Source organism: Camelus dromedarius, chromosome 9 (assembly GCF_036321535.1).
Source record: "Camelus dromedarius isolate mCamDro1 chromosome 9, mCamDro1.pat, whole genome shotgun sequence".
Classification (NCBI taxonomy): Eukaryota; Metazoa; Chordata; class Mammalia; order Artiodactyla; family Camelidae; genus Camelus; species Camelus dromedarius.
Genome location: NC_087444.1, coordinates 8,391,738 through 8,417,914, shown reverse-complemented (window position 1 = coordinate 8,417,914; position 26,177 = coordinate 8,391,738). Strand labels below are relative to the sequence as shown.

General features: G+C 41.1%; 1 protein-coding gene across 3 annotated transcripts in view; it reads right to left on the bottom strand.

The window, feature by feature from the left end:
* Nucleotides 1-26,177, bottom strand: part of CDC14A (cell division cycle 14A) — a 141,768-nt gene that overhangs the window by 12,265 nt on the left and 103,326 nt on the right. For 2 of the 3 annotated variants that reach the window (XM_031457690.2, XM_010975155.3), the window contains exons 11-15: nucleotides 19,643-19,802; nucleotides 9,971-10,086; nucleotides 8,146-8,193; nucleotides 5,871-5,993; nucleotides 4,638-5,152 (exon numbers count right to left, since the gene is read on the bottom strand). In XM_031457690.2, coding sequence (XP_031313550.1) covers nucleotides 4,702-5,152; nucleotides 5,871-5,993; nucleotides 8,146-8,193; nucleotides 9,971-10,086; nucleotides 19,643-19,802 — 898 coding nt within the window. In that variant the 3' untranslated portion in view covers nucleotides 4,638-4,701. The remainder of the gene's footprint in view (nucleotides 1-4,637; nucleotides 5,153-5,870; nucleotides 5,994-8,145; nucleotides 8,194-9,970; nucleotides 10,087-19,642; nucleotides 19,803-26,177) is intronic. The other variant, XM_064488763.1, reaches the window with a different exon arrangement.

Sequence of the window (26,177 nt, the reverse complement as noted above, 5' to 3'; positions counted from 1 at the left end):
AGGGGAGTAAGACGATGAGATCGGGACCTGCTACCTGGCAGAGCTCTCCAGCAGGGCTCAGCAAACAACAGCCTGTGGGCCCAATCCAGCCATCATCTGTTTTTGTAAATAAAGCTTCATGGGAACATTCATTGATATATATAGAGTAGTCAGGAAACAGAGCCAAAACTTGACTATCTGGTCTTTTACAGAAAGAGTTTGCGACTCTACTTAAAAGTATGAATTAAGACTGAGTTAGGAAGATTGTCAGAGAGGCTAACACAACAAAGACGAGAAAGCAGCAGAATAGAGAAGAATGGGGAGATCCCGAGAGATGGTGGATGGCATCGCTGACGTAACCTGCCACCTCGCCAGGAGAGCATCCTTGAAAGTGTTTGAAGACCAACATATAAGAGTGAATAACAAAGCTTAATACAAGCTACCACTTAATAATACTTTTAAAAGTCACAAAAAAGATTTTAATAGGATTGCTTATCTTATTTATGTTTATATACCCTACAGTCAGTACAATAGAAGCTTTTTATAAAAGGCTGTTCCCATATAGCAAAGATTAATGTAACCCTCAACAACAGAAGTGACAAAAAATTCTTTGTAGCCAACCTGACTATATATATATATGTATTTTTTTTCTAACAAAGCACATTATTTTAGAACTCCTCATGTAAAAATGTTGTAAAAGAGATGTTTACTAAGGATCAGAATTTTTCTTCAGGTAGTTAAGTTTCCATTAACAAAAATAAATATATTACTTAAAAATTCATAATAAACATGTTAGAGCTACAGGTCATAAATTATTGTTCAGTGGTTTCTATATTATTATGTGCACTGAAACACAGAATAATTTTTTAGAAGCACAGAATTTCCCCAAGGACTCCTGCTGAGCCAGGGACCAAGGACAGCAGACAGGGCCCAATCTGGTCTCCTGCCTCCAGGGTTTCTACTGAGAGCTCCCAGCCTCATGACTGCCAGGGTTATCTTCATCGAATTAGATGTGATCAAGTCACTCCTGCTGAAAAGATTCCAGTAGCTCACACTGCACCTCCCAGTTTGGTTTCAGCTTAATTTTCCAGCTTTGTCTTTAGGTAACCACCTCTGGCTTTAGCTACACTGGAATAGTCATTGCTCTTAAGACAGTAATAGCTAAAATTATTGAGCATTATCTAAATGTGCTGTGTAAACTACTTCATATGATTTATCTCAACTAATCATCACAATCACCCTATTACAGAGATATTATTATCATTACCACATAAGCTTCAAGGCCTCACAGTCCACACAAACCCCATTCAAAATACACATTCATATGTTTGCATAAAATTCACAAAAATAGTTTGTACTCTTTATAGGTCTCATCAAATTGTGTAAGTTTCAGGGTGCACAAAACCTATTATTATTATCCTCATTTACTGGGGCTCAGAGAAGTTAAATAACTTGCCAAAGTACTCACCACAAGGAAGTGTTAGAGATAGGATTTGAACCCTGGTCTCCTTGTCTTTAGAACCTAAGAACTTAACTACAGTACTAACACTGTACCTCCATTCTTGTGGTCCCCACTTCCTGAAATGTCCATTCTTCCTCTTCCTATTTTCTTCATTAGACTCCTAACAGGCTCCTATTCATCCTCCAAAGCCCAACTAAAATGTTACCCCTTCTTCACAGCTTTTCCTAACTCTTCCTGTGAAAAAATGAGATTACCTTTTAGATATCCCTCCATTTTAAACATCTACCACAGTATATATATATGACATAATGTAATCAAAAGAATGTGCTTTTTTGGAGTCAAACTGACCCAGGTGCAAATTATGGCTCTGCTTCATATTTGCAGTATAATCTAGGGCAAATATTTAAACTCTCAAACCCTCAAATTATTTATCTTTAAAATAGAAGCAATAACTCCTATCACATTCATTCATTCAAACACCCAATCATCCATAATATATACCCATTCAAGAAGTACTCAGTGAGTGCCTAGTATATATGCCAGGCACAGAGCACACATCTATGAAAAACAGAGGCACCGTTCCTGCCCTCACAGAGCTTACAGTCCAGTGGAGGATACAGATAAGCCAGTAGACGATGAAAATGCAGAGTGGGAATCTGAGTATCGCAGTGACCAAGGCAGAGTGTGCAAGAGCTCACAGGGAAAGCATCACGACCTCGCGCGGACTTGCGGGGTCAGGTGAGGACAACGGAGATGAATAGCAAGTCAGTGGTAAGTCTCTTAAAAATAACACAGAGCAAATATTCAAGACAGCTACCTCAAGTAATTTCAATTTAATAAAATACTTCCACCCCACCCACACCATAATCACACGTCCCTCATTTCTTAAGCATTTGAAAACTCCTCTGAACGTCAGGGAGGGGAAACTGATTTTTCACAGTAAGTGGGTCAACCAAAACGAAAGCTGGTGCATTGCACTGGCCAGGAGAAAGCGCAAGACCAAGAGACCAGGCCAAACAAATAAAAATCAAGCCTGCTTCTCAGAATTCTGTCGCAGCCATAAGGAGTCCTTAACATTTGTTCTTGTCTCCTGGGTTAAACCATTTCATGACAGAATGAGGAAATCATTTTCACATTTTTCTGGGGGCTGAACTGCTGCATAAAGTGAGAGAGCAATTGCGGCTTTCAAGAGAGATGCTAATTGCAGCTTTTAAAATATTAGACTCCCTCTAAACGCCCGGCACCTTCACCCTCTGGGAGTTTCTGGGTCTTTCTTAAAGGTGCTGGAAGGATATTGCCATACAGACTTCATCGCCTACCCAAGGGTTTAAAAACGTTTTTGAGTAATTTATTCCTAGTTCTTCAAGGGTCGTATGTCTCACATCTTCAGAAGCACTGGAAAGATGGGCCATCTTATTTAGACAAGAAACCAGTAACCATTAGAAAAGCTGCACTGAACTAATAAAGGAAAAAAACTCTCAGCTTCCTACTTTATTCCACATTTAATGGGAATTTCCATCTTAATTCAGACTTTCTGCCAGTGAGCCAGCAGGGGTAGGACTTGGGGCCCTGCCTCTCACAGAAGTTGTCTAGGCAAAGATGAAGGAGGGAAAATCAGCTCTAAGACACCAGCTAGTCTCACTTCCTGGGAGGGTGAGAGGGAGGAAAGTGTTGTCCTGCTGGCAATTCTATTCATAAACACTTTGCGTTACAATAAGATGACCAATTTAAGAAGGAGAAGGGGGAAGAGGAGCAGCTGCAGACACAGAGTATTACTTTAAATTTAATTATTGGAAAAACCATTCTATTCAGGACAGGAGAGGGATGGGAAAGGGGAGGAGAGGTGAAGAAAAACAACAAATTATGGAATGAAACCAAAATTAAGTTCTGTAAACATGGTAGGCCAGAGGCTTCAACAATCATCTAAAGAAAGTTCAAAAAGGAAAACTGAGATCCAGAACCAGCAGAATGTTATTCTTGTCAAGCTACCAATGTTTCTGGGATCCAGTTATAAAACAAAACCATTAGCTGTGAAATCTGCAAGATATTCATAGAATTGCCTATGCATCCGTATGTATAACACTTTTTCTGAAAACAGAATGATCTGTACTCTGGTCTAAAAAAGAGGCTTACCCACAATCAGTATATGAAAATGTTGACTGAATTCAGTTCTTGCTGTGAAGTCCATGACTTCTAAAACCTAGTTGTGAAAATGTAAATACACTTCATTTTCCGTCTAATCCCAGTTACCGGGATTTAAGTTTTACGGATATATGTGTACCCATAACTTAGTGGGATTAGAATCGAATTCAGGGGTGGGGTGGGCTGGGTCTGTAATCTACACAGGAAACTAAAATAATGTTGAAGAACATCCTTGGGAATACAATCACACGGGGAAAATCATGTGTGCTGGAAAGGACTTATGTGGCTAGAATGGAAAAAAAACTTTGAAAGAGCCCTGAGGTAGCAATGGGAGTAGCAATGAGTGCAACCAAGACACACACACACATGCACACATACACACGCACGCACACACACATGCTGCATCCTCACATTAGAAAAGTGCTTTCTAAACTGCCATCTAAGGAAAGTGGGGCCCCTTAGCTGTTACCTAGATTAACAAGGTTTTACCCTAATAGGGATTTTTACTTTAAAAGGGGGCTTAGTAACCAAAATAAAGAGCTCACGTGTTTGGAGATCTTCCATCCTGTCTCTAGAAGAGTGACAGCTAATTTTAAGCATCTTGTTACCCTACCTTCTCCCCCTCTACATCCTGGGTACCTACTTACAAGCCTGCCTTATAAGCACCTTCTGTTTGCCATTTAATTAATTCTGGGTCAGTTCCCTGCAGGAGGTGACACAGTCAAGGGCCTGGTGCTTTTCTGAGAAGACACGATCCACTCAGCACCTTCCACATGTAAATGCTCCAAATTCATCCTCTGGCATATGATGTAGAAGAAGCCAGGGTACCACTCCAACCAAAGCAGAGGCCGGCTCTCCTATGCCTCAGCCCCTGACTTTGCACTCGATCCTCAGAGAGATTTGAAAATTTAACTGAAAAGTAGCTTAAGTCAATGGTGTCCATGAGGAAGGGAAATGACAGCTGTTTCCCTTCTCGGAGAAATCACTTTAAAAAGGAGCAGGAAGAGAAGAAAAAGAAGGAAGGAAGAAAACCGGGTTGAAACTTGGCATTTACTTGAAGAGGAGCCAGCAGAATGCACGTGCAGAGACAATTTCCCAGCACAGAGGGAAGGCATCGGTCAGAAGGCTTCCTTGGCGCTATTAAATTTCTTTGGTGGCAGCCTCGGCTGGGAAGGCAAAGCACCAAAGTTGCATTCAGGGTTCTCAGGGCCAAGAGGTGGTGTCTGCGAACTTACGGGGATGGAGCGGCTCAGGAATCTCGCTGAGGAAGAAGAGAGGCCGGTGTAGGAGGGCCGGAGGGCGGTGCTGGGCTCCTCCGTCTTGGCGCACTGGGGGCTCGGCTGACTGTTCAGGGGGTTCCCAGTGCTGCTGGTGCTTCTGCTGTACTGGTTGTTGTTGAGCTCAGGGTCATTCCTGGCAGGCGGCTGGGGGCTGCCATTCAGGAGGTTGGTGAACGGGTTGGCTATGAAACCCACCCTCGAGGGTGAGACGGCCTTTTTGTTCTCTGGGTCATCTGCTGCAGCGTTCAAGTTCCCGAGGGAACTGGCTAGCCGGGAGTTTATGGAAAAGCTGGATGAAAAACACAGATGAGGGGGGAAAACAGAGACGACCGTGTATACTCACGCAGAGGTCACAGTTCTAAAACACATCATTCAACGTTGGGGGAATGCGATGAAGACAGTTCTGACTGGTGCTGATGGTGACACAAGGGCTTCCTTACCGCTCTTGGTGATATTCTAATACGTGGCCTTTAGTTATACGTGTTAACTCCCTGTCAAAAGGAGTCAGCTAAGACCCGAGAAGCTGGCTAAAACGCTTTGACCAGAGATCGTGAAACAGACCATGTGGGGGTCCTATTTGTCCTGAGGCAGGAAGGAAATGAAAAGGACTCTATAAAGGGAGAGTACAAAGCAGGCTTAAGGACAAGATTTAACCTCTTTATAGTTGATCATATGACCACAGCAAGCGCCCCTACGCATTTCAGTTCTGCCCATTCACCTCGGGGGAGGAATGACAGTATCGCGTGTTACTACTACGTGCAACTGGACTCCGTTTTCTAGATCACGTTAGGCAAGCTGTGGAAAGGGACGTTACATGGCATCCACTCCGTGGCCGTGTCCCCGACAATTCAAGACAGGAACAGAAGACTGGAGGGCCACCAAGCCTTTCATGCTCTCTCCCCTTCCTCCCGGTCCCCTCCTCTCACAAACTTCACCGAACTCCTTGTCTGCTGCCACCTTCCCCCCTACCCACCACCGCCAGGGCCCCAGAAGGACAGAAAAATTACCTTCTTACACTGGCGCTGGAGGACAAGGAGCCTCTATTTATCCTCTTGGCCGTCACTGATGGGGACAAAGCCACTTTTGAGGTCTTCAAAGTAGATGCAGATCCTTGTGGAGAAGAACTCAATCTTTGTAGAGAAAAAACGGGCAGAGCGTCACACAGAAGCTGTGTTATCTTAACACGCAGTCAGGTGACTAGGACAGGAGAAACTGATCAACACTGAAGAGATCATGGCAGGTCCCAGTAATGGTGACTCTGGCAGCAGCCAACACTGCTGCAGCCCTCGCTCTGCGCTGGGCGCTCCTCTAAGAACCTTGCAGATGTTAAAGCCGCTCATGCTCACAACAACCCAGTGCCTGGCGAAGACTGCAGTCCCCACTTTGCAGGGGAGGAAGCGGAGGCACAGAGGAAAAGCTCCTCGTCCAAAGCACTGAGCCAGCAAGTGGCAGAGCCGGGTTTCAAACCCAGGATCCAAAGTCCTGCTGGTAACCACGATCCTGCCACCCTTGGTCACTTCCCTTCCCTTCCTTGCCACTGGCATTCATGCCTCCCAAGACCCTAGATTCTATTTCTTTATATTTTAAATCTATCCTCTCCTTCCCACCCTGAGACTGCCCTAGGTAAGGCCATCACTGCTCCTCATCCTTGACTCCTAGAAGCACCTTTTAATCTTCTTTAAAACGCATATTCTGAGTAGCCTCCAGCAAAATCTAAAATATCTAATCATGTCACGTTACTGTTAAACCATTTCATCTTTCCTCGGTGCCCAGAAAGACTAAACTTCTTCACTTGGCTTCTAAGGCCCTCCAAAATCTGGCATTTGCCTCTCTGAGCAGGCCCAGCTCACCACACTTTCCCATTGGACACTTCTACCCCAGCCACGCAAGATGACCTGAGTTCCCTGAGTGGACGGCACCCACACCTCTGTCCAGGATGCATCTGCTACCTTTCCTGCCAAGGCATCTTTCGTCCTTACTTCCCCCTCCTCCTTTCTCTTCCACCTTCATCTGACTCCCTCCAACTGCTTATCCTTTGATGGTCCAATCAGCGGCTACCTCTTAGGGCAAGCCTTCACTGAATCCCAGGCAGGGTGAGCATCCCATCATATATTCTTATAGTAAATCATAGCTCTTCCCCCACATGTCATTGTCTGATATTCGTCTTGATATAAGCTCCATCAGGAGCAAAGAATTGCCTCTCATTTCAATGCCCAGTGACTGGCACAGGCCAGACTCAGAGCAGGTATTCAATAAATGTTTGCTGAGTGAACAGGAAGGGAAAACTGACTCCAATCTGGACAGAGCCAGGGTCCAGGCCTGGTTTTAATATTGTATCTGCTTTGTTCTGGACAAATCGCTGAATGTAGCTGGACCTTGTTTTCCCTCCAAACAGCAGCTTGCAACATGGTTTGCCTCTAAAATAAGAATGGGAAAAGTTGACCAAGGAAGCAGCTCAAAGCTTCTAGAGAAGTCTGGGCCCTCTCAGAACTGCCCCCACGAAACAACCCTAAAAGCTAGGGCTGCATAAGAGCAAAGGGGAGGGGTGAATCAGCTTCCTCCCCGCTCCACTGATGGCAGGTGTGGTCAGACACTCCTACTGCCCTCGCCGAGCCCTGGGCCGGACAGACCCTGAGACGCTGGCAGCCAGAGACCGCCAGGGAGCGTTCAGGGCACGTTTCTCCAGGGAAAAACACTAACGCTTCCTCCTCCAGTAGAGAAGAGAGAAGGAAACAAAACTAATGCAAAAGTAGGAGGAAAGAAGACTAACAGACATGTTAAAAAAATTCAAAGTGCAACCTGTCACTGGCTTGAGAGGCATGTTTTTTTGTTATTGTTTTTGTTAATATTTTATTCATTATTGTATTATTTTAATTGTTTTATTTTGGGGGGAGGAGGTAACTAGGAGCTATTGGGGGTTGAACCCAGGACCTCGTGCATGCTAAGCGTGCGCTCTACCACTGAGCTATACCCTCCCTCCTTGAAAGGCATGTTGCAGAGCAACTGTAGCTGATAAGAGACCCCACAACACTCTGGGCACACAGTGTACACTGGCATCATGCCCACCGCCACACAGCCCTGTGGGCACCTCAGGAAAACAAAACTTGTTCATGATGGGCATTCAAAATAAAGCATATTTTAACCATCTGAAACAGCAAGAAAGGAATTTTAAGAGTGAAAAGCTGTGTGCAGTTTATTCCCTTGGATTGCAGGGTTGGGAAATGCATCTAATAGGTAGCATTCGTTTATAAGCTAGAGGAAACTCAGCCTCGTCGACAGTACCTGGAAGGCTGGGACACTGCTCTTGGATGCCCTTTCATATCCTCCAACCTATGGAAATCAAAGACAAATGATCACACGTCACCAGGGTCACACGCTTAAGCAAAGACGTATCATCTGGAGATAGTGGGTAAAAGGGAAACCTTGCAAATGGGTATTAGTATTTATTCACTTTATGAAATAAATCCTAGAACCAGCAAGCAATCTGTTTTAGTCATTTTGTTTCATCTTGAATTTCATTGACAGCAAATTGCTTTTTAAGCAGAGGGCGGCATTGCGTCTACTCAGGTAAAGCATGTTTGATGATAATGCCATGATGCTGTTAAGAAAAACTAAGGCCCCCAAAAATGAAAAAATTTCTGAGGATAAAAAGAAAAAGGAAAGAAAAACATGAGCCTTCTAAAGTTTGTATCACAAAGATTCTCTCGTTTCTTTTGCCTTTTTATTTGCCAAGTTATACTCCAAATTATCCCTTCCTCCCCCTTATGATTTCTTCAAAATCACAGATAAATCTGTCTGAAATTAATTTTAATCAATATAAAGCAATTTAGAGTTTCAAGGGAAAATGGTGAATAAAAAAGACTGGTAAAGTAAACCGATCTTGAAGAAGCTTCCACTGACTTAATACATACAGTGAAAAGAGCATGGACTTTGAACAGCACGGGCTTTGAGTATCAGCTAGGGAGTGAGTCAACCTCTCTAGCATCAAGCAACCAACTCAAACGTGGTTAATGGTGCTTACATTTGTGCAAACCCAGCTAAGCCTCACGTCTAAACCAGGCACCTAACACGGCTCCCGGCCCACCGCAGCTGCTCAGTAGATGGTACATTTCCTCTATCTTCTAGTGGTAGCTGGTGGTTATTACTAACTACCAGGCTTCCTATCCCATCTTCCCATCTTATTATAGACAATAATTACCTCAACTTTGAGCTGTATGAACCTTCATTTTTCAGGGCAAGAAACCAGTACTCAAAGCATAGGTAATGGTATGACCAGACCCAATCTGACTTCAGTGTTGTAATCCTCCCAGATAACACGTGAAAACTAAATTCCATGTGAGTATGTGTTTGATGTGTAACATACTAGCAAAACGTCCCTCTTGCTATGCATTTCCCTCGCTTAAAAGTCAAAGGAAAGTGGCCATTTCCCATTATATTCATTTGTGGACTTGCCACCGCTTATACTCCAATAGAGAATGTTGATGTTTATAGATTTTTGTACCTACATTGATTCTGAAGGCTTTTCTTTTAAATCTAAGCTGAATTATCAGAAGATTTCAAAGGCTGCAGTCAGAAGTTAAGTCCCATCAGTTGATTCTGATGAGTAATTTCAGACCTACAAACCAAGATGGTTCCCAGGCATGGGTAAGAACTGCTTATTTAATTCTCAAAAATAGGAAGTAAGGCTAAGGAGTTAGGGCATACCACAGGTTGGAATACAATACGTTTCTGCATACTTTAAACACAAAAGCCTCGGCACATCTGCGAACATTCATCACAAGACAGGAAACCCACCCACAGGAGAAGAGCGGCATGCCACTCTTGGAATTCCAGTGGGAATGTGAACAACGTCCCAGAGACAACCAACTGCTCAGCTGTTTAAGGCGGAATCCCAGAGATTAAGATGCAGCATTTGTTTTCAATTCGCTTCTAAAATTTAGCTACTCCCCACGGCGATAAAATACTAAATAAATAACACAAAACAGTAATAAACTGTAAAATGAGAGGAGGACATGGTACTTACAGAATGATACTCAAGAGAGAGGCTTAAATATTGTAGTCACAAGTGGCAGTACAAAATAAATTGAAAAGTTTAAAACAGACCTACCTAAATGCACAGGATGGCGAGGAGCGTGGCTGTCTCTGACTTTTTAAGGCACGGAGTTTGTCTCCCTGGGTTATGTTATTTTTCATTTCCACATCTTCATCCTCTTCTAAATTATTCTGGAAAAAATGCATGTTCCACAGAAAGGTTATTATGAATAATTCTGCTTTAGATAGAGTTCCTTAATAGCTTATGAATTATTATTATATATTTTATATAGATTATCTTAAATAGCTTTAATGCACCATGAATTCAGCATTGGCCACATACATACTAAAGAAAGCTGGACTAATCACCAATTAAATATACCGATCAAATTCCAAGTCAAAGCAGCCTGGGGGTGGGTGTGGTAGGACTTAAAAGGAGCTTTGTTCCAATGGCCCACAACCACAGGGACTCTCCCGCCGACAAAATCATGCTTTGGAATACAGCTTAAACACAGGCTGGCTCAAGAGATACAGCACAGATACATTTTCAGAAACGACCAGGATCCATCACTGCAACTTTCATAACTTGTTTACAAAAGTGAAAGACAGAAGGGTTTAGGATATCTGCACAGTAACTTATTATTGAACACTTGTTAATAAAGCACTCGAACTTTTTCCAAAAGGAGTTAAAGCTCAATAGATTGGGAAAGTGTGTTTCCTGCTGAAATAATTGTTACAGCTGAAAAAATATGTAAGTAGCACGTTAGATCTTTTTGCATGCCAGCTCACAATTAATTCTCACAACCCAGGGAGTGGCAGGAGGGAGAGCACTGTTACCCTTAGTTTAAAGATGAAAAAAAGAGGTGTTTGTAGAAGTTAAGAATATTGCTAAGCTCCCCTAAACTCTTCACAACAGAGCTATGATTTTAAATCAGATTTCTTGTCCTCAGATCCAATGTTCTTTCTAAAATATACACCACAGCATACATTGCACCATAAAGATTGTATTTTGCCTGTTTCCTCACCTGAAAAAAAAAAATCAAAAGCTTTGAGTTTGCTAAGATCACTTCTAGCCATAAGAGTCTCCTCTCCTCTTTAAAGCTAGAATTCTTCTTTGATGAAGAATGTACAAAAATATACTTCCCTCAGTCACATTCTAGTCATTTCTGACAGCCACTCCTGGATCAAAACGCCTTTTTTCCTCCTGCTTTTTCACCCATGTTGGGATCCATGGATACATCTGGGGCTCAGCAGGCATGTCCTGGCTAAAAAGACCACACCTCTCTACTACAGCTCTGAGTTTAAAAAAGAAAAACACACACACAAAGTATTCAGCCAGTGGGAAAGAAGAAGAAATGAAGATGAAAGCTTCCTAGGGGAGCCATCCCTTAGCTGAGTCTTAAAGAATGAGTACAAGTGATCAAGCCAAGCCAAGATCACAGGGCGCGTCATCCTGGCAAAGAACACCAGTTCAACAGTCACAGGATCACGGAACTTCAGAGTCAGAAGGCTCTCTTAGAGTCATCTAAAGGCGCCCATCCATAAAGTCCCAAGGAACCATCTGTATTATTCATCTTTGTTCATACAACCCAGTGGGGGTAAACCTATCACCACCCGAGGAAGTCTGCAGAAATAGAAGCCGGGTAGCCCTGAAGGCGAGGCTTGCAAGCAGGCTGGTACACCTGAGAAGCTGAGCTTAGCATCGCCTAGCGTGCAGCGTAGCGGGCTGTCACCAGTCACTTGTGCCTGATGGAAGGACCAGCACATCACCAGAGTCTCCAGAACATGAGGTGGGATCAAGAAGTGTATCAGCCTTCATAAGATAGGCAAGGAAAGCTTCTTGAAGGAACTGACGTGGTCCCCACCCCATCAGTTTCACTGTCTAATGGGGGCCTTAGTGGGAAAATCCAGGAGATCTTGTTTGTCCGTTCAACTAGAAGGATCTTTATGTTCCCTGCTCTGAAATGTCTTCAAAATTCTAAGGAAAATGATTCTCATCCTGAAATTCCAAAATTCAACCTATCAGTCAAGTGTAAAGGTAGAACAAAGGTACAAAAATTTACCACCCAATCTTCTTGAGAAAAGTACTATAGGGATGTGCTCCAGGAAAAGAAGACATGAGAGCCAGGAAAATTAGGGATCCAACTGAAAAGTGTAAAGAGAAGGTCCCAGGTCAGAACTCCACGTTTGGGCGCCTGGGTTGGAAGGCAGAAGTGTCTTCAGGAAAAAAATGGACTTGGTAAGATTTTTTTGCTGTGTTGAGCTTTTGGAAAAAAAAATGTAAATTGCGTGACACAATTTGCGGGACAGGGAGAGTAGCATTCTCTTCTCACAAGTATAAAGAAAACTACACAAATAAAAAAGGCAATTCACTATAGGAAAAATAAGAGAAGTTCAACAAAGAAAGCAGTCATAGTAGACTGCTAAGCTCAACAGTGAACAGTATTTACGTAGCAGTAACATACATATTATTGGGTTTAACCAAAAAATTATAATACAGCTACACTGGGGAGCTAGGGGAAGTAGACAGCAAGGTAGGAGAACTAACCCTATCTACCATAACCAGGAGGCAACAGAAAAATGTCCAAAACTGATCAATTTTAAAAATAGCATTATAGGCAAGATATTTAGAAATATGACAGCGAAAGTATTAGTATAATTTGCGTAGAGGTTCCCCCTTTTGAAAGTGGGTCTGGGGGTACAGAGAGGTGGGATAGGAACCTGATTTTTTTTTATTAGAATTCAATACTTTTGATATTTCTCAAACCATGGTCATGTATTATTTGAAAAACTAAAAATTAATTTAAAAATAGACAGTTGAATGAAGTAACAGTGTATTTTATATTACACTTCACATGTGTTTATCTTTCTCATTTTATTGTAAATCTTAAAGGTGAAATTTTTTAATTATAACAGATTTCAAACATGTAGAAAAATAACAAAAATGATATAACAGACAGCGATGAACCTAACTACCCAGAATTAATTTTTTTCTTAAGCTTCTTAAGGAGTTTCCTTAAGGACCTCAGTTCTCAAAGAAAACACGACATGTCCCAGGTCTCATCCCCTGGAGAAGAGAACTGTGTCTTTGCTAAACAAAAAATATATGCATTTTACCGTATAATACTTGTTTGTCCTGGGTAACAACAAACTACAGAAAAGAGATAAAAAATATTAAATCTATCTATATACTTACTATCATGAGCAAAACACATTGGCATTCTGTCACAGAATCTTCCAGACTTTTCCCTGTGTGATACACACCCAAAGGACATATTTCTTTCTCACAAAAAGAGGCTGAATTATACGTGCTGCTTTGTAATTAACATTTTCCACTTAAATATATTGTGCACGTGTTTCAGAGTAAATTTAAAACCCCTTTGCATTATCATTCTTTATGGGTCCATAAAATTCATTGTCTAGATGTATCAAATTTTACTATTTTTCTCTAGGTGAGGCTGTTTTCTGTCTCTCATCACTATAAGCAGCGCCAACAAACATCCTTCTGTAAACACATGGTTTCTGAACACTGTCCTGTTATTACTGCCTTAAGATAAATGCACGGAAGGGGACTTGCTGACATGTCTCCTGCCACGTTATCAAACCGCCCTCCAGAAAGGCAACACCACTTTCAACTCCAAACATCAATGTTTAAGAGCTTTTTTGGTCCCTAAACCCTTGCTAATAGCACATACATTTCTTTAATCTCATACAACTTGACAGATAAAATAGCATGAGCTTCTTTCATTTCTAGGCAAGTGGAGCATTATTTTATATTTACCAGACATAAGGGCTCCCATTTTGTTTTATTTGTGCATGTGGAGTTTTCACATTGGTTTTTTTAAGAGTTCTTTACATTAAAAAAAAAACCTCATTCAAATGTGTTGCAAATATTTCCTCCCAGCTGATTACTGTGAGGAGAATGAATTACAGAGATCAGGCCTGGGGCGGGAGGGCACAGCGGTGGTCTGGTGAGAGATGACGGGTTGGATTAGGGCCTGAGAAACTGCCTGGAAGTCAGGACCTGGGCAAGGAGGAGGACGAGAAAAGGTCTGGACATGGAGTACAGGGCTGGAAAAATCTGCTCAAAGGTAAACCATGTTTTTTTTCTTTTAAATCTCAACCTATATTCCCTTTTATTTCTGAGGCTGCTGTAAGAAGTTTCAGCCATTTTTAGGGTGGAGAATATAAAACATATGAGCTATAAAATTCTTCGTAAGTGATTAACAGCCTTCAAACGCTTGACAAAAATAGTTATATACAATGTTGTTCATAACACATTGAAATTAAATTATAAAATCAAGAAACTGAAAAGCTACATAGGAGGGCACTCTGGCCTCCGGGAATCCTATACTGACACCCAGACAGGAATACAGCTAAGCCCTGCATTTATTAGGGCACCTGCAACACATACCAGGTCACAAGCACCTGTGTGGGGAAAAGTACATTAGAAAACACAGTTCCATGTTTCATGAGGCATAAATCAGTCCCAGGAACTGATGGCCCTGGGGAAGTCTGAAGACGTTTCTCATCAGGTGCCGGTAGGCCTCATGCTTTTTACCAGAGTCATCCCTCACGATGACAAACGATGAACAAAGACACTAATGATAAATGCCGACAATCTAACTCGGCCTCCCTGTGCTCGCGGGCTCCAGCCCCTCTCCCCACAGTCCCAGTGCAGCCCCTCTCCTGCTCCGAGCTGCCCGGGTCGCAGCAGAGTCCCTGAGACAAAGCCACATGGTTGCTGTCAACAACGATGAAAACAAGTCCAGTCCAGGGAAGACCTTTGTATCTTGGCTCCCCAAGGAGAGGGTCTGCTCTCAGACTCCCTGTCGCCCTCTGGAGGCTCTGAGCATCAGTGCATTTGCTTTTGGATACCAGCCCGCTTCACATAAAGACAAGAAAATGAGAGCCAACTGAAGCCCATAGAGGAGCATTTTTAAAAGACAGATTTACAGGTGATGGTCTAGCTCAAGAACCAATAACAGCATAAAATTTGAAGATGTATTTTATTCCACCCATTGTCCTCTATATACAGACAAGATCAAAACCAAAATCAAAGTAAGTTAAACTCTGCCCATCGATTTCAGTTGGATAAAGTAATTACTGACCAACACATTAATAAAATGGTGACTGAGTAAGCGACCAGGGGGGCTGCCGTGCACGCCATTAAGAAAGGATCTATTAGATGAAGTACAGCACACCAGGGAATAAAGAGGGGAGAGTTATAATGGAAAAATGACATAGGAGGAGAGTTTGAAATAGAAACAAGTAAAAATAGAAGTCTCAGGACTGAAAGAAAAAGTTGAAAATGGAATTTTTAGCAGATTTAAATGATTTGGCGAGGGAAAATGTCTGGGTCATCTCAAAAATTCTTTTCAGCTCTCAGATGTTAAACCTACGAGACGAAAAAGCTGGGGAAAGGCAAAGAGGTCATCCTCGTACTGAGCTGCTTCTGAACAATAAAAAGAAGCTGTCTTCTCTCCCTCCTCCCTGCCATTGGCTCAGACCTTTATCACCTGGACCACTGCCTCATCACCAGCTCCCTTGCACCACTGGCCACACACAGACACCAGCACCTCTTCCCCACCGCAGCCGGGGTGAGCTCCCCAAACCATGAATCTCCAGTCACACCCCCGACTAGCAGCCTCCGGGGGGGTCCAGCGGCATTCAGATTGGAACTGGAACACCTTAGTCCTACGAGCGGAAAGCAGGGCCTTAGAGATTTCATTTTCACTTCACAGATTTTCTTCTAAGGTGCACCCCGCTCATGGGCAAAGGACTTCATAAATCACAGCACCTCGGTGGTGAACATCACATTCTGATTTACCTGACTGTCAGTTTATGTGAACTGATCTAAACAGCAGCACCCAGATCGACCTAATCAGCCTCGCTACGTCAAGAGCACATACTGACGGGTGTGTGGACACTGGGCTATCAGCCCAGAGCAGGAAAAGAAAAGGATAAAAACAACACAGTTACAGGAGAAATTTACCAGGACAGGCTGGCTAAGGTTATGCTCAAAATGACAGTATGTAATGTACCACAGCCCCACAGAGGACCCCATGGAGGGGAGGCAGGGTACAGAGAGAGGCCTCCAGGCCAGGGGCTGAGGGCAGACTCTGGAGCCAGAGCTCCTGGGTTCAAATGACAGCTCCACTGTGTACTTTTGTGATCTTGGGCAGATGGCTTAACTTCCTCTGCCTCACTTACGTCATCTGTGAAATGGGCCTAGTAAAGGTGCCTATTTCATACAGCTGTTAATAAGGACTAAAAAGTAATCCATGTAAAGCGCTTAGAACAGTGCCAGGCATGTAGTAGGTGTTGGTTAGGTTGTTGCCTTATAAGCTCCTCATTTCACTCCTTAAATATTTGGCACTTTAAATAAAGTGCTTTAAATTCCATCTTCTTAAAGATATTTTTTATAACCCCAACATGGAATGGACCCTAAGATACCTGTATGTCAAAATGAGCACTTCTGGCTGTTACTGTTTTGCATTTGAGCACATGCTGCCCTTGAATGACTTGGATTATTACCAATTTCATGTCTGTTTTCCGTGAAAACAGAAGCATTCACTCAAGTAGTATTTACGAAGGCCTGTGGTCTAGGCATAGACTTACGACGAGGGCAGATGGACGCCTCCGTCCTTATAAAGCGTGTCACCAGCAGGGAAGGCAAGGTAAGGACCACGGAGGAAAAGAACAGGGCCAGGCAGGAGCAGGAAGCAGGGAGCCCAACCTGGTCCCACAAGACGGGCTGCGTGTAATTCACAGTTCCCAGCCCAGCACTGAATGAAGACCAGGTTCAATGAAGGTTAAGCCTCTACTGTTAAGATTTCTCGTAACTCTAAGTGGGTGAAGGGAACCACTTCTTTAACGCCATAGCCTATTCCATGACTCTGACCTGAACCATTCTGGTTGACACTTCGGTTTAGTTTCCTTTCACCCACCTCGTAAGCGCTGGAAAACTGCATATTCAAGCTCTCCAAATCAGGTAGCCACAGGGCTTCCTCAGCTTCCTAATGACCAACCACAGGAAAATTCCTACAGGCCCAGGTGTCATAAAGTAATCTGCTACCTCCGCTTTCAATCCAATTTTACTTAAAAAACAGAACAAAACAAAAACCTCTAGAGGAACACTGCTTTTTTGCACTTTCTTTATGTATACACTAAATAAATCCAGCATTCCCACAGGCTTCTACCCTGAACGTTGGTATAGAGCTTGAAACACATGAAAACCCTTGCGGCATTCTCAACTGATTTTCCCGCTTGGAATTCACGAGAATGATAAGGAAATCGCTGACTCTGTTACATGCACTTGAGTAAACTAACTCCCCATATTCGTGTAATGTTCTGGAGACAGCACCAGATAAGCATGGCAATAAAAAGGCTCAGAATCAGAAGAGTTACTTGCACAAAGCATCACCAAACTATGAATTGGTCCAAACCCATGGATATGTCACTGTCTGTAATCTTAACCACACCATCATTCTCTGGTATTTCTGAACGCTTTCATCTCTGCCCTCTAATTTCAAAAATAATAGCACTTCTGAAAGAAAGCCAAAGTCATTAACTTGGAGGGTAAGGGAAATAGGAGGGAGGCAGGACAGCCAACATCTGAATATATGCTCATGTTTGAAACTGACCTATTTAATTTACTTATTTACTTTGTTGAAGTGTAATTGATTTACAAGGTCAGTTTCAGGTGTACAGCAAGGTGATTCAGTTATACATATACATACGTATATTTTTTTTCTTTTCAGATTCTTCTCAATTATATGTTATTACAGGAAACTGAGTAAGTTCCCTGTGCTCTGCAGTAGGTTCTTTTGTTTATCTATTTTACATATAGTAATGTGTGTCTGTTAAGCCCCCAAAACTGACTAATTTTAAATTTCAATCATATTGCATTCTTCACCCTTTCAGTGATAAATAAATGTTAATTAGTCTCAAGTTCAACAAACTGAGATCTACAGAAAGTATGAGAAATGAAATGTTCTCACCACCAGATGTTAATTTAATACAGATTATGATATAAAAAACAAGTATGTCCCTGCAAAATAAGTATGCTTCTCAGATAGACAGATAGGTTTTACGTTTGCCTTTTCAGAGGTCATAATTCAAAAGCCCTATTCACTTGAACTCAACCTGGGGAGGAAATGCTGACCAGAACAAGAAAAGTCTTCTGGCTTAACTATATTATCACGATAAAATGTCAGTTCAGATCCTTTTGTTTGCTCTGAATGGGCCAAACTACAACACAGAGATGAGAAATGGTCAACAAAAGCTCTGGACATCAACACGACCTTGGCCAAGATTTACGTTTGGTCAGGACAGATGACTCAAACAAGTAAACTTGGCCCCTTTATCAGTGGCCATCCTGGAGAACATACCACAGGGCTGAAAACTCACTTCCTCCAGCAGTTCCCAGCCTTTCTCTGGAAGAAAACTCACTCTCCCTAACTCCAAGCACTCTGGTTATCTTTCCTGGTGAAAAAAAAGCCTGTTTGGGATGCCAGCTGCTGACCTACCAGAGCTATGACACGTCCTTTCCACTGTGGACTCCTTGAGGGCTAAGTCCATTCAAAGCTCTTGTCCATGTCCTATGAGTCACTGCCTAAGAGAATGCACATCTAAAAAACTTTTTAAAAAAAGAATATACATCTATACTTGCTGCTTAAATATTTTAATAGTTTTTTTGCCCCTTTAGGGAAATAAAAATATAAATATTAACCTGGTACTTAGCTTCCCCTCAGGCATATTATGGTAGAAAGAGCTAAACTAGGAGTTAGACTCCCAGCTCTCAGGGAGGTCCCACTACTTAAAAACTCTGCAAACTTGGGCAAGTAAACACTTTGTGGGACCCAGGTTTCCGATCCACACCAGAGGGGAAATTAGAACAAATTATTTCAAGGCTGCTTCTAGCTCCAAAAATGCCCATGGTCCTAATTCTTAGTAAATCACTATCTTGTATATTCAGAGGTAGCAGGTGTAATAGAAAAAACATGGATTTGAAATCAGATAGACATGGACTGAATCATGTTTCTAACACTGAGATTAGAACTTCTCTAATATTCAATGTCCTTATTATAAAAAAGATAATATTGCCTAACTCACCCAGTAGTTACAAAGGTTAAATCAGAAAATGTACCGTTTTAAAGTGATTTGTTTATAATAGAGTCTCAATAAAAAAAAGTTGCCCCTGATTATGTTTTCAACTCTAGACTTACTTTAGAAATCATGAATCTTTTTATTTTATTATTTAAAAAAATGTTTTAATGGTGGCACTGGGGCTTGAACCCAGGACCTCACACATGTAAGGCAAGCACTCTACCACTGGGCTATGCCCTCCCCTCCGGAAATCAAGAGTTTACGGCATCAGTGTACCACATGTGGTATGTACTATCTCTTTGATTGTCACGTTAAGATTTTTCTTCTTGATACCTATTTTCACTTTCAAATAGAAAGTTTGCTTTTTTATTTCTTTTTTGTAAATATTTTCCAACCCAGAGTGGCCTCCTTTATAATTGTACTCTTTAAATTACAGCTTTTTTTCTTCTTAAGGATAATTGCTTTCTTTGCTCTGATTCTTGCTTTACAGATGATGACTCCATGCCTAAAAATTTAGTACTCTGAGCCTTCAGAGAAGAGATATGACTATGTTATATGTGTTCAACTGGGAAACAAAGAAATGCAGAATGTTAGTCTTAAGGAGACACAAAAATCCTCCCAGGAAAAAAAAACTCACCTCTCCAAATCTCTCCACATTTTGTATTTTAGGTAAGTTTCCACCAATAGACATATCATCCAAGCTGGAAAGAATTTTATTAATACTTCCTTCACAGGATGGTCTATTTTTCAGTTTGGATCGGAAAATGTCTCCTTGGACCCATAACGATGCCTGTTTTCTGTAAAAAGGAGAAAAAACAAAGTAATCTTTAAAATAAATGACTATCACATCCTCAGAAGTACAAAGTCTTACAGTCAAAAAGATCAGCAGATATATATTTACAAATCAGACTAAAAAGATTATGACGTCTTAGAATAGAGGAAAATAAAGTCACTTTCTGAAAGCCAAAATAAATTCTATTGAAGTTCTATACTAAACACAAACACCCTTCTAATATATACCTGTATCGCTCTACATGGGTTGACTGTTAATGTTCTCAGATGCTTAGAACCAATTCCACAGCAATAAAGACTGTGAGCCAATTTGTCTTTTAAATATGAATTTGAAATCGCTAACATATTTCTCAAATAGCAGTTTGGTATGTCTGTTAAAATAGCTGGAGTGAAATGGACTCAAAGATGTGGGTGAAGGAACTTGAGTTAGATGGAGATAGTATCTTTAGAAAGTACTAAACACCTAATTGTCTGTGGTACCATGAAAAGCCCTGAACACATCACTTTACAGACCCACCCTTATAAGAATAAAGCTTATAGCCTCAATTAGATTATCCTTTGGGAAAAAGAAAATGTATTTGATGTTCATCTATAGGCTTTCCTTTACTTAAATGAGGAATACTTACAATTGTTTTCAAGGTTCTAAGAAAAAAAACTTAAAATATGTAAGCAAAATGACAAACTGGGGTTTCTATTTTTATTGATGGAGTCACTCTCATACATTAAGATAAATTATCCCATAGAATCTTTTTCGTTCTATACTATACCATACCGTAAGGAATAGAATTAAACTAAAACATTGTGGTTTATCATAAGGAATGCCAAGAGGCAATGAAACAAGAGAATTATCAAGTTTGCTTAGGATCCTAGGAGACGGTGCCCCTAACTCAAAGTGAAAGAATCAGAAAGAAGTTGTCTGAGAGTCCAGAAGTATCTGGAAAGATGGGCAGGGCTTAGCCAGCGAGAGTATTCCCCGACAAGGAAAACAACGTGGGCTTGGAGAAATAGTGGTATCAAAGAACACGGCATGTATGAAAAACTGAGTCGGCTGTTGCCTGACTTGGCTGAAGCCCTTCTGCCTCACAAGAGAGGAGGAGGATGTGGGAACCAACTCCGGATGGGCTCCACACGCCATGCTGAGTCCTTTACATTTGATCTCAAAACTGAAGGGAAGACCAAATTTAAAAACAAAACAAAACAACACAACAAAACCATGAAGTGGGAACAGAAGCCAAAAACCTGGAAGAGCCAGAAGGCTAAACTGAAAAAAACTCCAGTTCCAAAATGTTGTAACATGAAGACTCGGATGCTGCTGCCAACCTAAAGATGAAAATGACAAAGTGACACCTTTTGCTTGCTCAGTTTAAAAGACTCAATCTGTCCCATCTCTGCAAAGACTTGATTTGAACCTGAAGATTACCAATGAATAAAGTGTCAAAGCTGATCTGCATGTTGCTAAGCGATGCTGTACGCAGGTGCTCCTTAAGAAAAAGCAGCACTTCACGCAAATACCTTTTTTATTGACAATGGAAACCACGCTAGCTTTTATTGTGATGTCTGTTACTCCTTAAAAGCCTCATCTTAAACAGAAGAAGTAAAACATGTGTTTTTAAGTATTCAGCATTTAAAAATCAAATCCAATGAAGCTAACCTAACAATTCAAAGGAAACCTTCCAGTAAAGTAGTGCATTTTCTAAGAGAGTGACTTTATTGACCCTCTGCCAAAAAAAATATCACGTGCTTCGAAGTGACAGGATGAAATGTGGCTTGATTTGGACAGAGGCTTGTTGAGGTAAGTAGCCAGTGTTGGGGTGACTGTTTTTGGCCACATTCTGGCCCTGGGTTAGTCAGGTTTGGACTAGCCAAGCCTGGGACATTAAAAAAACTAAATAACTTGGCTTCATTACAGGCCAAATTATAATTAATTCTGATATAACGCTTTCATGAGTCTTTAAAAATATATACATGCTTTTAAAATTCCTCTAAGGAAAGGCGTCGGTTACGTTGTTACGGACATTTCTGGTCTTGCATTCAGCACACAGTGGTAGCTGCTGTGAGGCTGCTTCTGTTTCTGCTGACCCTTCCCCCTCATTTCCTTGACTGCACCCTAATCCCATCTCCACACCATCCTAACTCTTTATCACTTCTTCCATACTGGATGCCTATTTTTCCAGTACAACCCACCCTGACCCCAGTGTCCATCCAAAACCACCACTGGTCTTTTCACATAGAAACCCAGCTGACTTTCTAGCTCAACCCAGGCCTATTCTAGCTGGGACTTGAGCCCCAGCCAGTCCAGTGTGCCTGCTACCACCACCACCCTAAGGCTATTATGGGAACAGAGGTAGCTCCTGGTTTAAAAGATTGGGCTAATAAAACAGTCTACCTTGATGTCCAAGGAGGACAGACTAGAAAGTACACCCACGATTCAAGAGGTAGGAAGGAGACAGGTGCTCCAGGAGTTCTACTCCTACTATGGGACAAATGGAAGATCTCTCAGGAAGATGTTTAGAAAGAATTTATGAGGGTGTAGGGGAGGGTTCTTGATTCTGAAACTATAAGAAGAGACAAAAATGACTTAGGGAATCCCCAAAAAGATTCAACTAGATAATTCTCATTTAGGAATGCAACCCCACGATTAGAAGCTAGATCATTGGTAACACATCAAAATACAAACTTTGCAACTAAACCTAATGCTTTATGGCTTATATATTTTTTCAACTCTAACCCTTTTCACACAGACACAAAACAAACAAAAACCATTCAATCTTCTATCTTTAGTAATTGACATGAGTATTTCAAGCTAAATTTCTGATGCCACCATTGCCAAAAATTCTTATATATACCTTCGTTTTACTTAAACCCATGTTAGAATCATACTTTTTCTTAGCCAATAAATTCAGTGCCAACTGAGAGTCAATAATGGATTAAATGATGTAATAGTAAACATTGAAAAGCAACATAACTGAGTGTCATGCAAAACTGACTGTCAAATAAACAGTGCAAACTGCAATGTGCTTGCTATTTTAATAAATAAAACCACAATATTGTTTTTTATTGTTGTTTTAAATTCTTCTCTTTATAATATTTCAGGTTTTAATTTCTATATTTTAGGAAAGACAAGTTCTTAAGTCTTTAAAAAAGACTGCTAAAAAATTTCATCCACATTCCTTGACCTGGTACATGTATCCAAAAAAAAAAAAAAGTACTATAAATAAAAACAGTAGGAATCAATTATAATTGAAAACCCAAGCTATTATTGTTAGATATTTTTAGGCACTTTTCCCAGGAATTCCTGAACAGGTTTTCTCCATCCTGTTTTTAGTAATTTCCTGAACTAAAGAGCAATGGTTGAACCGTCAGTTTCTGATGTTGCTCAATCCACTTGTGAAACTGACCAAATGCCAGCAGCACCAAACTGAACGTGGCATAAACTGATATCTACAAGTAAAAATGGGCCACAGACCCCTGTTATACAAGGCGGCTGACGGACAGGCAGCATCACCTCCCCTGGGAGCTTGTTAGAAAGGCAGCACCCCAGGTCCCACCCCAGGCCTCCTGAACCAAGATCCCCAAGTGAACACTATGCATTTTAATATTTGAGAAGCACTGCAGACAACTGAAGGCTTACAACTAAATTACAACGCTGAAAAATATCTGACTTACTGGAAGTTGATGAAAATATCTATGATAATAAAGCAGAATGGGGGAATTTTTGGTTTATGGATTTGGGAATCAAAAAAGAGTTCAAACACAATGCCATTTCCTTAAATATAACTTGATTCAAAATAGAAGCACTACTTTGCAAAGACAGAACTTCCTGCACAGTCCAGATTTAAGCTTTACCGAAGTTTTCTCTGTCTCAGGAGGAAATTTAAAAATAAAAACAACAACAGCATCGTATCAGTCCCAATAAGTAAAAGATCTCTCTCTGTGAGCTGAAAGTCCCCATGGGAACTTAATGCCTGTGTCTCAAGGACCCTCCTCTAATGGATCGTGATCGAGAGGGCAGCACAGTAAGTACCACGCAGTGAACAGTCAATAAAACAAATCAAACGCATTTTATAATTTGTTTGATTTGCTTAAAAGCAGCCTGATCTCATCTTTGTAATCCTATAGGTTCTGTCTAAGAAGGATGAGTTTAGACTTGGCTCAGTAATAAAAGAGTTACGTTTGTGCAGCATTTTAAGAACTCTGAGGATATTTGGTAGAAGGCTTATTTTGGGTGCAGAATAGTATTTTTAGCTTATGAATATCAGGTTTAAGTAGAAGAAAACAACTTGATGGTTGTTTTGCAAACAGCTCTATTTATATCCTGGAAAAAAGTTTAAATATAAAATTTCAAACTGTAACAAAAGAACGATCTCGATTTGCCAATACATAAATCCATCAGCTCACAAGGATGCTAATAAACATCTCTTGTACTGCTGGTGACATAAGAGGAAGGCTTCTTCAAGACAAAGAAATCAACACCTGGACATACTCTGCTGTTCAGGGACTAGCAGGATGTGACAAATCAGCTTTCCTAAAGTCACAGATTAAGAATTGACATTACCTCAAAAGCACTGATTGGATTTTTCACCTCTGAAAGAATACAATCCCTCTAACTTGTTCAGTCATTTTCAACAGATGAAAAGCTATCAGAAAACTTTTTAATCCTCTTACTTCTTTCCTAATGAACGTGTTACTTATTCATGCTTCTGCGTCATCACTGACATCACTCCCTTCGTTTCTCATATCATTAGTCAGACTTCAAAGCTCTTCATCTCTCATATCATTAGTCAGTTTTCAGAGCCTGAGATTTATTTGCCTGAAATGTCCCTGGTGCCCATCTCTAGCTCTTCAGTCTAACTTCTAGCCTCTCTGGCAAGTCCCCATCCCCTCAGACATTAGTAGGCTCCTTTTTAGCTTCTCTGCCTCGAGTCTCCCTCCACCTGATTGATCTTACACATTGCTGCAGCCCAGTCTTCTTTAAATAGCATGTCTGCTGCAGGACTCTCCTATATCAGATACTCCAAAGTCGAAATGTGCTGAATGAGAGAAGTTCAGGACACACATGTTCACATTAGGGTCTGTATATCTTACTGTACATACTTACTGACTCTACACAAATGTACACTGTGTACACAGATGTATTTGTTTCTTGTCTGCACAAAACAAAGCTTCTGTAACAACTACCACAAGCTTAGAAGAGCGCATATTCACTTTCTTATGGTTCTGGAGGCCAGGAGTTCACCATCAGTTTCACTGAGCTGAAGTCAAGATGTTGGCATGGCGGGTTCTTCCTAGAGACTCCGAAGCGAGAACCTGTTCCCTTGCCTCTTTCAGCCGCCAGTGGCTGCCCATATTCCTTGGTGTATGGCCCCTACCTCCAGCTTCAGTCCTATCTGTTTCCATTGTCACATTACCCCTTCCTCTGACTCCCTCTGTGCCTCTATGATTACACTGAGCCTCCAGAATAATCTCTCCACTTCAAGATCCTTCACTTGATCACATTTTCAAAATCCCCATTTATAACATACCAAGTGAGGTTTATTCCACAGGTGCAAAGCTCACTCAATATAAAAAAAAAATCAATGTAATCCACTACATTAACAGGTTAAAGAAAAATCACACAATCACATCAATCAATGCAGAAAAAGCACTTGACAAAATTCAATACTTGCTCATGATAAGAACTCTCAGAAGACAGAAATAGAGAGGAACTTCCACAAACTGATAGACTTCCAATTAATACTTAATGATGAACGCCTGGATGTTTTCCCCACCAAGACTGAGAACAAAGGAGGGATGTCTGCTCTCCCAGTCTTAATCATCACAGTGCTGGAAGTTCTAGCCAGTGCACCAAGGGAAGAAAAGGAAGTGAAAGACATAGAGGTTGGAAAGGAAATACAGTTTGTCCCTATCTGTAGATGACATGATTGTCTAGACGGAAATTCCCAGGAATTCATACACACATATTCTTAAATTTCAGGATACAAAATAAATATAGATAGAAAATCAACTGTATCTCTACATATGAGCAACTAACACATGGACACTGAAATTTTATATCATTTACAGTCACTCGAAAGAAAACTAAACACTTGGGTGTAAATCTAACAAAATGGGACTTATATGATGAAAGCTACACAATGCTGATGAAAGGAATCAAGGAAGTCCTAAATAAATGAAGAGACATAGTGTGTTTATGGACTAGAAGATTCAGTAACAGGAAAGCTGTCAGTTCTCCCCAAACTGATATAGAGATTTAACACATTTGTACCAAAACCACAGCATGATGTTTTTGTAGCTATGGAAGATTATTCTAAAATTTATATGGAAAAGAAAAGGAACAGGCATTGCTAAGACAATTTTGTTAAAGACGGAAAAGTAGGAGG